Source organism: Biomphalaria glabrata, chromosome 11 (assembly GCF_947242115.1).
Source record: "Biomphalaria glabrata chromosome 11, xgBioGlab47.1, whole genome shotgun sequence".
Taxonomy (NCBI): domain Eukaryota; kingdom Metazoa; phylum Mollusca; class Gastropoda; family Planorbidae; genus Biomphalaria; species Biomphalaria glabrata.
In genome coordinates, this window is record NC_074721.1 from 18,776,840 (window position 1) to 18,791,181 (window position 14,342).

Genomic DNA, 14,342 nt, shown 5'->3' on the forward strand with positions numbered 1-14,342 from the left:
GTAATGGTAGTCTAGACAACTCGACCCATCACTCGGTACTGGTAGTCTAGACAACTCGACCCATCACTCGGTACTGGTAGTCTAGACAACTCGACCCATGACAGTCAAGGTACTCGGTAATGGTAGTCTAGACAACTCGACCCATCACTCGGTACTGGTAGTCTAGACAACTCGACCCATCACTCGGTACTGGTAGTCTAGACAACTCGACCGATGACAGTCAAGGTACTCGGTACTGGTAATCTATGTTCAATTTTTTTTCTCTTTTGTTACGTTAAGTAAACTCAAGGATTATATGAAAAACAAAATCTATTTAACTTTCAGACACATTTTGATAAAAAAATCACCTTCTGTCCTTTGAATTTCGTCATAGGCGTGCTGTGACAGTTGGCATAATCAAATAAATATGTCCAGTTGTCTTTTTTTTTGTCCTTTCTAAGGCTTAGTCCTCCTTTTCGTCCTCTTCTGAGCATGTAGGTGTCAGGTAACCCTAGCTTAACCAGGACTTTTTCCCCGGGGGAGGGGAGATAAGGTGGGGTACAAGATGTCTCCTTTCATTTGTTTAAATCTAACATTCTTTAGTTATTAAGAGCAAAATAATCGCTTTATAAATTTTATAAAAGGAGGAAGTGTCTTTTTTTTTTGAAAGTTTTTTGTTCTTGTTTTGTGTATAATGTTCCCTCTTCTACTTCTTGTATTAAACACAACATTTGAACCGTTTTTTTTGTGTGAGTGAATCGAGCGAGGAATGAATTTGTAACACAAATTACACAGTAATTTCGATAAAATTATCTTGCACTCAAGGAAAGCTGACTAAATAAAGAATTGAATAAAAATAACAAAAAAAAAGTAATTAGCATAGACATAACATTCCTGGTCCTCCAAATGCTAATTGAACTCTAAAAGATCAGATAAAACATCAACATTTCTTGCTATTTATTGATTACATGGACATTTGTTGTTGGTAGTTGGCAGCAAGTTGATGCTTAAGAGATGCACTATGCCAGCCAATGCTGCTTGAAAGCCTGAGTTATAGTCCACCTGAACCTCGTTGTACACCCAGTCTGGCCTGACGTCTAGGTACTGGTCGTACTCGTCTGGACCACCGACTATGGCCCCAGTCAGTACTTGTGGGTTGGGCGTGTCAGCGCTGTACTGTGCAAGGTCGCAGTGAGCTGGTCTGTCGGGGCAGGACGCCCCGCGGTGATGGGGCTGCAGGGGATACCTGGAGCTGTATCCCACCTCAAAGCTGAAGCAGCCGCCGTTGTGTGGATTATCTCCTAGAATATAGTTGATTTGTTCCACCGCCCACTTCCGGTATCTATCTATCTCTATACCAGAGTCAGCGGCCACCAGAGCCAAGAAGGCGGATTTTGCAGCAGTTCTGGAATTCATAAAAGTAAAAACATAATTTTAAACAATTTTATTGTGAAATATTTGTCAAAGAAAGTGATATTACATAACTTAATATTGTTATGCACCATACATGCAGAGAAAAGGGAAGATAACCGATTCACTTTTATATCATTTTACAAATAAAATAATTACACAACGAGTACGTGGTGATTACACAATAATTTCACATTGATTACACAGCGATTACACAATGTTGAAACATAATTTTACAGTGATTTAAAATAATTATATAATAAATATTCCATTTACTGTGGGGTTTATTTAGGGTAAAACTCAAGAATTAGCCCTTGTATGTCACATAAAAATAAAGAAATGAAAAAAATGCGGAAGTCAATGACTACATACATACATAGATTGCGATTCAAATATTATCAATAATGTGGTCATAGAGGGCCATCATGGCAGTAGTGCCCGTGGTGCTCAGTTATCTTAGAATTATTTAAAAAAATATCTTTGAAACCTGTTTTAAAATGATTTATATGTATATGCATACAATATGCATACTTATTTTTCTCAGCCACAACAATATGAAATCTTTGCTATTGGGATTTTGAAATCTAAACGACGCAGATAGACGAAATCACACATACCTGACACACACATGACACACACACACACACACACGAAACAGCGACATTTCCTTACAGAGAACGGGGCGGCTGAAAACAAGGACTTAAAAAAAAAATACTGACCCTAAAGGTCCCCATTTCATACGCCAGGCCAAGCCACATGGGGTATACTGTACAGTTCCCCCAGGTAGCCAGTTGTTAAAGTAATCCACCACGGCAGTTTTGTGAGAGTCCTCATGCGTTTCTTCATACAGCAGCTGTCTACAGGCAACTGGGGGGACAACAATAAAAAGAATTAAAAAGAAGCCAAAGAAAAAATTCTTCAAATAAAAAAAAAACTTATCTAATTGGAAGAACTCGACACTTACAACTATATCCCCAGGAATGTAGAATTTATTCTTCTTTTTAGATATCAAACAAAAAAAAATATTTTAAAAAATTAATTGACTAATTGGTTAATTTTCAAAGATTGATTCATGTTTTGTTAGGTATAATGAATAGTTTGTAAAGTTTCAAGTTGATCCGAGAATGGGTGTGGGAGAAATAACGTGTTCAATTCTCTAAGGGGACGAAACACTTCATATTTAACCATATCTGTCAATACTGAAGGATAAAGTTCCCTTGTTGGTGTAAAAAAAACCCAGTAACAACCCAGTAATTAATTAACCAATTGGTTTATTTTTTTTTTTGATTCGTGTTTTGTTTACGCCAATCAATAATTGTGCAAATTTTCTACTTGATCCGAGAACGTGTACAAACTTTGTACTAGACAGACAGAGTGAGCTGATATAAGCTTTGTACCAGACAGACAGACTGACAGAGTGAGCTGATATAAGCTTTGTACCAGACAGACAGACAGACAGACAGAGTGAGATGATATAAGCTTTGTACCAGACAGACAGACAGACAGACAGACAGAGTGAGCTGATATAAGCTTTGTAAAAACAGAAGAATAAGTTGAACAGGTTATTTGAATTTTGTTTTTTAAAAAGAAGGCAGAATTTGACATGTCGTGACTGTTGATGACGCTCGTTGACTTAGAGTTAGCATCAGGTTGCTAGTAAACAACTGAACCGATGTAGACGTATAACAGTTTCACTAACAGAACTTGAAATAACTTTGTAAAAAAAGGCACTTACCAAAGGTATACGTATGTTTCTTTCTAGGCCTAATTTTAGATGAACGAACACGAAATGTTTTGTTTCTTGAAACTTTCTGTATAAACAGAATATTAATACACAGTAGCTATCAAAGTTATGAATTTTATTTTCTAGTTCAAACATTATTGAAAACTGAAGAGACCGATGTTCTCTAGAAATATGCCAAAACATTCATGTGGACGCCTCCATTCTAAATAGAATACAAAGCCATGACACCAGAGACAGGTTTGGTATAGACATCTCATACGATGCATTTGTTTTAAAGCAAAAGATTTGATGAAATATTTTATTTCTTGAATAAAGTGGACACACAAGGAAGGGAAGAGAAGAACTGAACAATGTCACGTGTCTGCCTCTAAACCACTGCCTGGTCGTGTGGTATGCACTCTGGACATTCAGTGATCTCGATGTCCCGGGTTCGAAGTCTGCTGCTGTCCCGCGTCGTCCTGCAGTACGTTGAGGCAAGGATACAATTAACCGGAACCCCCGAAACACGTGAAGCCTTTTTACAAACAGGAAGTTAAAGATTTTATGAGGTCTTACGTATAAATGTTTCGTTTGGCAAATGGATAGTATGATTTGGTAGAGTTAGCACAATAAACAATTGCGTTCAATATCAACCAATCAAAGTTAGTTACTCATTACAGGTAGCTGCATTTGGATTTATAATATTCCTGAAAATAAAAAAAAAAATTACAAATTCTTTTATCCGCTGGTATTTGAAGTCGAGATCCGCGGTTAGAAATCAAGCGTTGTATCCCACTTAGTTTGAGAGGAGTTTGTGTTTAACGTAAACTCACGATCTTTGGAGTCCTGAGTCAGCGCGTAAATGTCATCGTTGTCTATGTAAGTCTTGGCCTCGTTCAGGTATTGGACAGTATGTGTCGCTCTGTACAGCCAGACTGAGGCCAGGCACAACTCGTCTGTGTACTTCTCAGAAGGGAATGTGTCTGTTTGGTAAGAACCTCTGGGGAGAGAAAGACTTGAATGCTGGAGACTTTAGTAAGGGAGATAAGTTCACATGATTGATAACATACGTTAGTAACAAAAATAAAAGAAACAATAATGTATTTCATTTATTTTCACTTATATAGCTCATACAGAAACTCCAAAGCAAAGACATACTACCCGTGTACTCTAAAAGTATATGGTCAAGGTGTCAAGGTTGGCTTTGTGGGCTTAGCTAGGGGATAATATATTTAACCAAGTTCCCACCTCGTCAGGTCAATGTAATAATTCAAAAACAAAAGCCAACCAAGTTGCATAATAAACAAACTATAAATAAGTTGTCAACATTAATACAAGGGCTCGGCCTGTCCCAAACCTGTTTCAGTCACGGCTCCAAAGACAAGCCCAAAACCAGACGCTAAATCACAGCCCCAAGCCTAACACTCTGAAATAAAGAATAAAGCTAAATCTAGCGATGCCGCTAAATCATAGAACTTTCAGTAACTACTTCCGTAGAAACGTTACAACGGGGAAACATTGAAAACTGTAGCGTAAAAAGAATCTACAACTACAAGGTACACTCTCCACTCAAAGAACAGTACAGGAACCCAAGCAAACATAATATTCTTAACACCAAGTCACGCCCAGTGCTAACTAGTTCCTAGACCTCAAATCACGGCTAGTAGGCAAGAATGCAAAAATATGGGAGGAAATTGCGGAAGATCGAAAAGCATGGAGACAGACTGTGCAAAAGAAACGAAGCGGCATTAGATAAGCAAATGAGAAAGAAAGCTGCCCTATGTTCGAGACAAGCGAATGAGAAAGAAAGCTGCCCAATGGTCAAGACAAGAAAATGAGAAAGCAAGCTGCCCTATGGTCAAGACAAGAAAATGAGAAAGAAAGCAGCCCTATGGTCAAGATGTCCAAATGGTTCGAGGTAAATGAGACCACCCAGATCTCATAGGTAATGACATTCGTTGGGAAAGCAAAGGCGCTTGGTCCTTGTACTAATCACATGAAACTCTCGTTGACGTAGTCAATTGAAACTTAAATGTTACAGAAATGGCAGTGGCCACCATTAGCCCATAGAGTTAGCGTTATCAGCGGTTAGAGTTAGAGTCATCAGCGGTTAGGGTTATAGTTTTCAGCTGTTGTTTATTAATGTGGCATTGAACAAATATTTTACTATAATTACAATGACAAACATGAAATCAAAAGACCTGATTGATACACACACATGCACACAAAACTTCTTGTATGCCGAATAAAAACATATCTAAAAAAAATTATATAAACACTAAATCTTAAAATCTTCTTACTTGTGATCAGTAGCAAACTTGTACAGACTTTTTGCAGCATTCAACAGCTGATTACTGTAAACTGTGTCGCCTTTGTCCTTAAACACAAGATGACCCAAGGCTAGAGCTGCGGCTGTGGCCCCAGCAACATCACTGCCCTGAGAGGATTTAGTTTTGTAATGAACTTAGAATTAAATTTAGGAGAAGGAAACATTTCTCTATCAATTAATGTAATGAAAATAACTCCTGAACAATCAAGTACATATTAAAAGATACTGAAGAACAATTGACGTTAATGTAAAGCTATCAACAAAAAACAATGCTGCTGGGAGATAACCGAATACTTGAGTAATAAGAACAGGGGAAAATGTAAACAAATGCTCAAAACAAGGAATAATAATAACAAAAAAAAACATTTTTTTAAAAGACATAACCTCCATTATGTAACTTATAATGAAATATTATTTAGAAACCAAATTAATTTTAAAACTATACTTAAATTTGGAGTTAGAGTCTTACGGTATCGAACTCTTAATCGAACTAATCTAACGATTAGGTCAGCAGGCATTGTATAAGGTATCTATTATATACTGGTACCTTTATTACACTAGATATACATCTACTTTTAAAGATCTAGTTTAGATCTATATCTACTTTTAGATCTAGAATCTAGATGTTATCTATATTATATTTACGTAAAATTATAAGCAAAGCTTAGGTAATCGATAAAAAAACTTGAAATTGAATAAATCACTTTGTTATCGATACACTCCGGCTGACTACGCCATGTTTTTTTTTACTCCAATTTATAGACAAATTAACATTTTTTTATTTTTTACTTGAAAAATTATAACGGTCAAACCAGAGTTTTCCCGGTGAGGCCAAATCTTTTCTTAGCAATATTTATATACATCAAGTGAAGAATTACTAGAAAAAATGTTAGAACCGTTTTTTGAGATCTGCGTCCCAGTTCCGCCCTCCATGAAATTGTGACTTGAAGAGAGGAATTGTAAAAAAAAAGACAATTACTCATTTACACAACTTACTAGTTCTGACAGACTGTGCGTGCTGGTACGAGCTTCGCCGAGAGCAAAAGAAACGAAACTGCTTTAGTCAAATGAGAAAGAAAAAGAAAGCTGACCTATCAGTTAGCCCTAAAACAGATACATATAAATGCACAAACTGTAGCAAACTCTGCCTCGCCTCAAGAAGAAACCAAAATCAGTGAATCTTCTGGGCGCATCCATTGTCTTCCGAGACAGAAGAAGCCGTCTATTAGACTATAATATTCCAATTGACCTTTAGATCAAGATCTAGAAGACGATGCGCAAAATGTACACGAACTTTAAGTTATTTAACTCTTGAGTAATATAACGCCTACATACGGAACACCCAAAGACTTGATATAAATATTTGCTAGCTCTCTAGCCTAACTCAAATGTATAGTAAGGTCACCCTGAGAGTTTTAGGTTTTATTTTCCACGAAGATATGATCTGACTAAAGGTACTGTAAAAATACATTATACCGCAGACGGCAAAGATAAAAGCATGGTCAGTTAAACGTAAGCATTTTCTCCTTATCAAATACAAAAAGCCGGTTAACTCTAAAATGTAAAGCAATGGCTACTCACCGGATGGGCTGCACTGGCTACTTTACAAGGTCTCGGATGAGTCATGTCCTCAGGACGTCCCCAGTAAGAGTATTCTATATTCTCTTCGCCCACCTGGTAGACAAGTTCTTGTTTAGTGGAGTTCCATGCTTTCAGGAAGTAGTCCAGCGGCCATTTGACCATGTCGTACATTTGGGTCAACTGTCCAGCTCGAACGTAGGAATCTTTCCATCTTTAAGTACAAATAGTTGACTTAGAATCAGGTCAATGAAAAGAGACTAGGCCAGTTTGGAATGATAACATCTAACAGTTTCTAAAGCACTTTTGATTTCTAAAAGTTATTGGAAGAAAACAAAATGAGTGTCTATCTGCCCAATCCTATTTTGTTCATAATAACATATGACGAAAGATAAAAAAAAATATATTAGAAGAATTGATTATCTGGCAACATCCAAGATTTTTATTCTCCTAATTGACCAAGTGAAAGAAAAAGTTAGTTCAACAAATTTAGAAAAACATAGTACAGATAAAAGTAGGCACTCAACTCATTCAATGATGGTGTTAGGTAATATATGCGTCAAGGTGGCATGTTTTGGGTAAATAGAATGTTACTACAAATTAGTTTCCAGAAGATACGATACATAACTCTTACTGCAGAAATAGCCGCATACTGCTACACTATTCTAAATAATTAAAATTTCTGCAAGTTTGAGAAGTTGATTTTAGTAATAGAGTTTAATTTAGTATTAAGTTTAGTTTTATACAAAGGGATGATAATAGTTTCACACTACCTATTATGTCTACTTTTAGGAATCCACTATTAAGATTAAGTTCTATTGTGTGTTTATAGCGTGTGTTCTATATTTCTGTTATTTCAACTTAACGATTACAAATGTTTTATTCCGTTCTGTTACTTCACTTCAACATTTCGGACAAAACGGTGGACCTCTGGTCATCGGACATAGTTCTGAAGGTACAAAGAGATATTTAACCAAACCATTCCGTCGTAATAGATAGCAAAGCATTCAGTGACATGAAGTACAGTACATCTCGTGACATGTGCACACCTAGACTGGACATGGTATTCATCTCGTGATATGTGCACACCTAGACTGGACATGTAGTACACCTCGTGATATGTGCACACCTAAACTGGACATGGTGTACATCTCGTGATATGTGCACACCTAGACTGGACATGGTGTACATCTCGTGATATGTGCACACCTAGACTGGACATGTAGTACACCTCGTGATATGTGCACACCTAAACTGGACATGGTGTACATCTCGTGATATGTGCACACCTAGACTGGACATGTAGTACACCTCGTGATATGTGCACACCTAAACTTGACATGGTATACATCTCGTGATATGTGCACACCTAGACTGGACAAGGTGTACTTCTCGTGATATGAGCACACCTAGACTGGACATGGTGTACATCTCGTGATATGTGCACACCTAGACTGGACATGGTGTACATCTCGTGATATGAGCACACCTAGACTGGACATGGTGTACATCTCGTGATATGTGCACACCTAGACTGGACATGGAGGAATGAACAGAAGCAGAACTCTTACTTGTACACTGACCACAAGAGAAAGTCCGTTGCTGAAGCCATGGGCAGTCCAAACTTGAGATGGTCTGGTCCAGTGTACCATCCTCCTACCACACAGTCACCAAGAGCTGAGTTACCTCTCCATTTGATTGGATTGTTAGCCGGAAGTGGACCTGACCTGTGAGATATTGTGAAGTAGCATTATTGCTATACGAATACATTTTACAAAGTAAAACAGTAAATTACCCAAACGTATGAGATAGGCAGGTATCTTGAATCATTATTGCTATACGAATACATTTTACAAAGTAAAACAGTAAATTACCCAAACGTATGAGATAGGCAGGTATCTTGAATCATTATTGTTATACGAATACATTTTACAAAGTAAAACAGTAAATTACCCAAACGTATGAGATAGGCAGGTATCTTGAATCATTATTGTTTCATGTATACGTTTTAAACGGTATACCCCCCAAAACAATTCACTAGATATTTGAGATATGAATGTATTTTGTATCATGCTATTTTTATATTGACAAAAGTAAAATCCAAAAGACCCAAGCAAGATTTGTATATAGTGGGTAAGCTACACTTCGGAAGTGGGGGGGGGGGGCGATTTTTTTCGACACCCTAACCGTAACGCCGAGTAAACCCTAACCCTAAAAAGTCATGTTGAGGCCTTTCTCTTGCAAGCTTGGGGGTCTGGGGGAGCGCTGTAAGATTCCACAGTGGGGTTCGGGGCATTTTCTTGCATTTTTCACCGAAGAAACGCATTCTCCTGACATTTATAGCTCATTATTTATCAGTGGGATTTTTTTAAACCATAAACCATATCCTCTTTGAATGCCCCTCCCTAATCCACCTTAGGCAGACCCTACTTCCACAACAGCCCAACATAACCAACACCCTGTACGGCAGTGCTGAACAACTAAAAAAAAAACAGCACACTATTTTTCCTTGGCACAGTCTGCAAAAGAGCTGACAGCTCAGCAGCAATAAAGCTTGCTAGAAGAAGAGAAGAAGAATCAGGGGGGTTCGCACTTTCTTGCATTCTTCACTGCATAAACACATTCTCCCTACATCTACAGGTCATTATTTATCAGTGGGATTCGGGACGAAGCCCCGACGCAAAAAGCGTTTTCTTGCATTCTTCACTGCAGTAACGCATTCTCCTGACATCTACAGCTCATTATTCATTCTATTAGAAAGGACCTTTTAAATAATGTTGAAAAATGTTCTAATATAAATTTGTAGGCCCTTAATACATTGCAAATAAAACATTTGTTCCTTGAAAAGATAAGATACCCAACATCTTTAGATTAAGGCTTTGAGGATCGCCGCCGAAAAAAAAAAATTTGATAAATAATATTCAATAAAATTCAAGCATAAATTGTGAGTTATAGTCCAAAACTTATTTAACTAGAAAAATATCAGATTGAGTAAAGGTTGTAAAAAAGCGACAAGGAAAAGACTATCTGGGTTTAGAGCTCATCTCAATCGTGACTCTTATACTGAAAAATTTCGTTTGAATTAAAACTTTTCAAAAGCAAAGTCTTTAAATAATTAAGATAAATTCATGTGAAATTACATAAACTCTGTCTGGAAAGGGGAGGGGGGCGATAGAGTAAAAATGATTAATCCTCACTCCTTTTTATAATTTCTGCTAATGGTTGCATTTGACATTAAAGAATAAGGGTGGGGCCACTCGATATAAGAATATAATTTTATAGCATGTATAAATTATATTAGTGACAGATTTTTTTATTTAGTAATTTCATAACTATAATACAAAAAGAAAAAGTATTGGTATTGATGCCAACGCCCCCTCCCGACCCCACCATATCGACCAACATACTAGAGGGGGGGGCGAAATAATCTAAAAATAGGTTTAAATATAAATAATTAGTATATATTATTAACATAAGTAATAAATTCGTATACAAATTGTGTGAATTCTTTACTAAAATGGTCCGCACCCTCCCCCTTCGGGGGGGGGGGGGTCGACCGAGTGGGGGGGGGGCGATCGCCCCTACCGCCCCCACCCCTCCCCACCCCTCTGGATCCGCCAGTGCCCTGGTCACAGAGTCAGATCGCTTTAAATCGGCGCGGCACAGATTTGCTTAAATATAGGATATATTTTGTGTTGCCCTCTGGCTATATTTATGGATTTCTCCTCAACGATCTTAAGCCTTTGATAAACTAATTTCTTGCACTACAATATGTCTTTAACACGCAGAAGTGAGTCAAGGAAATTGTTTTTACTACCTCTGGGCATCGAAAAACAAAATGGAGTCTGCTAGAGCTGTGACGTAATCTTTAGCACATTCACAAGACGGGCAGAACATCAGGCAGAAGATGAGCAACAGAGTTTGTAGAGGCAACATTCCAATGAGTGATCTGTACGAGAAACATCGGTTCACTTTACAAGCAGCAAATATAGCGAAACGTGAATACTAGCTCTAAATGAAGTTATTAATTAAATGAATATTTACTGAGCTAATTTAGATTTACATTCTAGATGTAATCGGAATGTTGGAAAACATATTCATAAACATTTTATACATGTTTATTTGTTTCCTCTCTAGACCATTGGAAGCAATGTTTTTCTCTATCATGTCTACATGTCCAACAGCTGTGGAGTACATTCCATTTTCATGATCCTTTTCAACATTGGTGTCAGAGATGAGATCACCTTAAAATAAAATGGATTTACTGCGCAATGTTCAAAGACATTCAGAGGCACCGTATAGCACAGGGTCACGAGGTGGATATGTCCCGCGGGTTTAATTTTGGGCATTAGGTATCTAAGAAGGTATCTCCTATGGTTCATCTCTTAGCATTACCTATGGTCGCAACGTTATCGTATCAGTCCCCCCCCCCCCCACTTCCAAACATGTGATGTGTCCAAAGGGATGACAGGTTTGAGTAAAGGTTCTGTCTGGGTGAAACATTGTTATGCAAGCTGCCTTAAGGTTACTGGCTTCGGATTTTCTTCAAGGTTGAAGCCTTACCTATGTTTGGGTTTAGCCGCAAGGTTGCAGTGATTTTCCTTCTCCTAAGTGGGTAGCCATCCAAGAATAAGAAGCCCCTTTTGCACCAAGCTTACTGGCTCAAGAGCCAGTTGTTTGCCTTTGCCCATTCTTCTGTCAGTGTTAACAGCTCCGCCGGACCAAATATCTGAGCCACACCTGAAGGCTTTAAGTTGGACTGGTTGTCAGAGTCTATTCTTCTTGAAGCTGTCAGGTTCAGTCTTCGACTCTTGGAACTCTAGGTCAGCAAAAGTGAACAAGAGCTCCCAGAGTACACTGTTCTGTTTGGCGGGGGTTCAGACTAACGGCCAGAGGCCGTGTACACCGAGACACCCGCCATTTCCCTTTTCTATACCAGACTAACCGTGCAGGACACACCATTTAAGTAACGACCCCTTGAGGAACGGCGCCTGGATTGTGACAAGGTTGTGGGATCTTTTTTTATAACTCTGCACAGTGCAATGAAGATGCCCAGGCACCCCCCCCCCACGGGAGTCTTGTTTTGCTACCCATTAGGTTTCCTCCTACGATCATTTCCACCCGGGCGCCACTATGATGCAGGGTAGCATGCCCAGGGTCAGAGGCTATAGGAGACGCATGACATAGAAAGCATTTGGCTGTGGCGGATCCATTACAACACCAGCAATAAGAGCCTTACGGAATCTCACCTAAGATATGTCTGAATAAAAGTTAGTTTGACTTACAATTAGCAAGAATGTTAAAAGACCAGCACAGCGACCATCTCTTAGCACTAATCATCATTTGTTTGTTACTCCCAGTGGAGCTGAGAGCCGCAACAGTGGATTCTGTTGTCCTCAGCTGGCTCCATGTCCATCCTGTCATCTTTGCCTCTTGGTCTAACGAACTTCTTCATGTTTGCTTTGGTCTTCTGGCCTGTGGGCTCCAGTCTAGGGCATGGCTTGCAATCCAATCTAACCCATATAGTGTTTTTTTTTATTTATTTCTTGCTGTATCGGTGTTTAATGGCTTCTTGCCCCAGAATATTGCTTTCAAGTTTTGTTTCACCACTTTTATAACTAGATGTGTGAACATTCTATTTGAAATCTTATATTACATTCTCTCCCCTTTATATTTTAAGTATTTCCCATGAGACTGTAATTCCACACCAGGAAGAGACAGACACTGAAGAACACTATTTAGAATAAAAACACGAAAGAAAACTTCCCAGATTTCATCACATCAAATACATGAATACTTACTTTCTCGTCAGACAAGTTACAAGTTACTCTAGTGCTCCATCACATCAAATACATGAATACTTACTTTCTCGTCAGACAAGTTACAAGTTACTCTAGTGCTCCATTAATGTTTACCAAATACAAATTTTTTTCAGGTACCGAAAATTCGGATCACAAAACTTGATTACCTTGAAGATACGAAACTATAAGTAAATTTAAAAAATCATGTTGACTAAACATATTTACCATATCTAGAGTTTATGACCCAACACACTACGTGGCGACTGTGCGTCCTTTTTTTTTTCTACAAGATATTGACCCTTTTATTTTTACACAAGTTTCCCAACAAGTATTCTTATCATCCATTTCTTTGGAGTGGGCATTGAGTTTGGTTGAAACTGAGAGATTGCTGAACATTGCAATGAATAGTCGTAAAAAAACATTAACCTATAAAATAACTTGAAATAAATAAAACACACACACATTTGTATGTCGGGGGAAGGGGGGGGGGACGACGTTCAATGGGAGAAAAATGCTATTTCTAGCATAGATGACCTTTCTATGCCAATGACATTAGTCTTTCCTCATCCTCGTTTTGGTTCCACAGGTTTGCAAATTGGAATAAGACCCTAATGACGTATTGTCTGGGAAGGAGGAGACTCTTGTATAGTCAGTCCAGTTCTAGGAATTAGCAAAGACTGTGTTTCTTACAGATTTAGATTTAATTGTATGCCTTGACGCTGAGCCGCTCCAACTTCCCCAGAGGCTTATATCTAGTTTATTCAATGGGAATATGTGTTTAGATCACGTAAAACAGTAAAATAATAAACTTACAAGCATATTTCTGCCACACCCAATCTCGGATCAAATTGAAATTTCGCTCAATTATTTCTTTAATTGACAAAACAAAAATCACAAGTAAAAATATTAACTTTTGGTCATTAAATTGTTTGTTAATTTTTGTTTCTGGTGGTATAAGTTGTATCCGTCCCTTGAGGAGACTTTTGAGTCCGTCCCTTGAGGAGACTTTTGAGTCCGTCCCTTGAGGAGACTTTTGAGTCCGTCCCTTGAGGAGACTTTTGAGTCCGTCCCTTGAGGAGACTTTTGAGTCCGTCCCTTGAGGAGACTTTTGAGTCCGTCCCTTGAGGAGACTTTTGAGTCCGTCCCTTGAGGAGACTTTTGAGTCCGTCCCTTGAGGAGACTTTTGAGTCCGTCCCTTGAGGAGACTTTTGAGTCCGTCCCTTGAGGAGACTTTTGAGTCCGTCCCTTGAGGAGACTTTTGAGTCCGTCCCTTGAGGAGACTTTTGAGTCCGTCCCTTGAGGAGACTTTTGAGTCCGTCCCTTGAGGAGACTTTTGAGTCCGTCCCTTGAGGAGACTTTTGAGTCCGTCCCTTGAGGAGACTTTTGAGTCCCCGAGTTGGAATTCAAGTCGTACAACTTTTAAAAATAAAAATGTAAAAAGCGATCACGGAAACATTTATACAGATACCCCCCCCCCCCCATTATTTCCCCCTCTTTCCTTTTTCCCAACTGGTCCAGAGAC

At 38.5% G+C, this 14,342-nt stretch overlaps 1 protein-coding gene across 3 annotated transcripts; it reads right to left on the reverse strand.

Moving 5' to 3' along the window:
* Positions 1 to 921: 921 nt before the first annotated feature.
* Positions 922 to 13,024, reverse strand: LOC106072736 (endoglucanase A-like). 3 transcript variants are annotated; one of them, XM_056003894.1, is made up of 9 exons: positions 12,903 to 13,024; positions 12,821 to 12,831; positions 10,837 to 10,968; positions 8,591 to 8,746; positions 7,023 to 7,233; positions 5,413 to 5,549; positions 3,946 to 4,112; positions 2,109 to 2,256; positions 922 to 1,384 (listed from the first exon to the last, which is right to left on the reverse strand). In XM_056003894.1, exons 3-9 carry the CDS (start codon positions 10,953 to 10,955, stop codon positions 937 to 939), a joined length of 1,386 nt encoding a protein of 461 aa, XP_055859869.1. In that variant the 5' UTR covers positions 10,956 to 10,968; positions 12,821 to 12,831; positions 12,903 to 13,024; the 3' UTR covers positions 922 to 936. The 3 variants fall into 3 exon arrangements, with proteins under 3 accessions (XP_055859869.1, XP_055859868.1, XP_055859870.1); XM_056003893.1 differs by lacking the exon at positions 12,821 to 12,831 and having other exon boundaries at positions 12,885 to 13,022; XM_056003895.1 differs by lacking the exon at positions 12,821 to 12,831 and having other exon boundaries at positions 12,912 to 13,021.
* Positions 13,025 to 14,342: the final 1,318 nt, after the last annotated feature.

What these genes read in the sequence shown, in the direction of transcription:
- LOC106072736 (XM_056003894.1), bottom strand. Translation starts at nt 10,955, where the DNA reads ATGTTGCCTCTACAAACTCTGTTGCTCATCTTCTGCCTGATGTTCTGC. An exon ending in TTGTTTTTCGATGCCCAGAG is followed by an intron (nt 8,747 to 10,836) that starts GTAGTAAAAACA and finishes AATATCTCACAG; the next exon opens with GTCAGGTCCACTTCCGGCTA. An exon ending in ATGAAATGGGGACCTTTAGG is followed by an intron (nt 1,385 to 2,108) that starts GTCAGTATTTTT and finishes TATGAATTCCAG; the next exon opens with AACTGCTGCAAAATCCGCCT.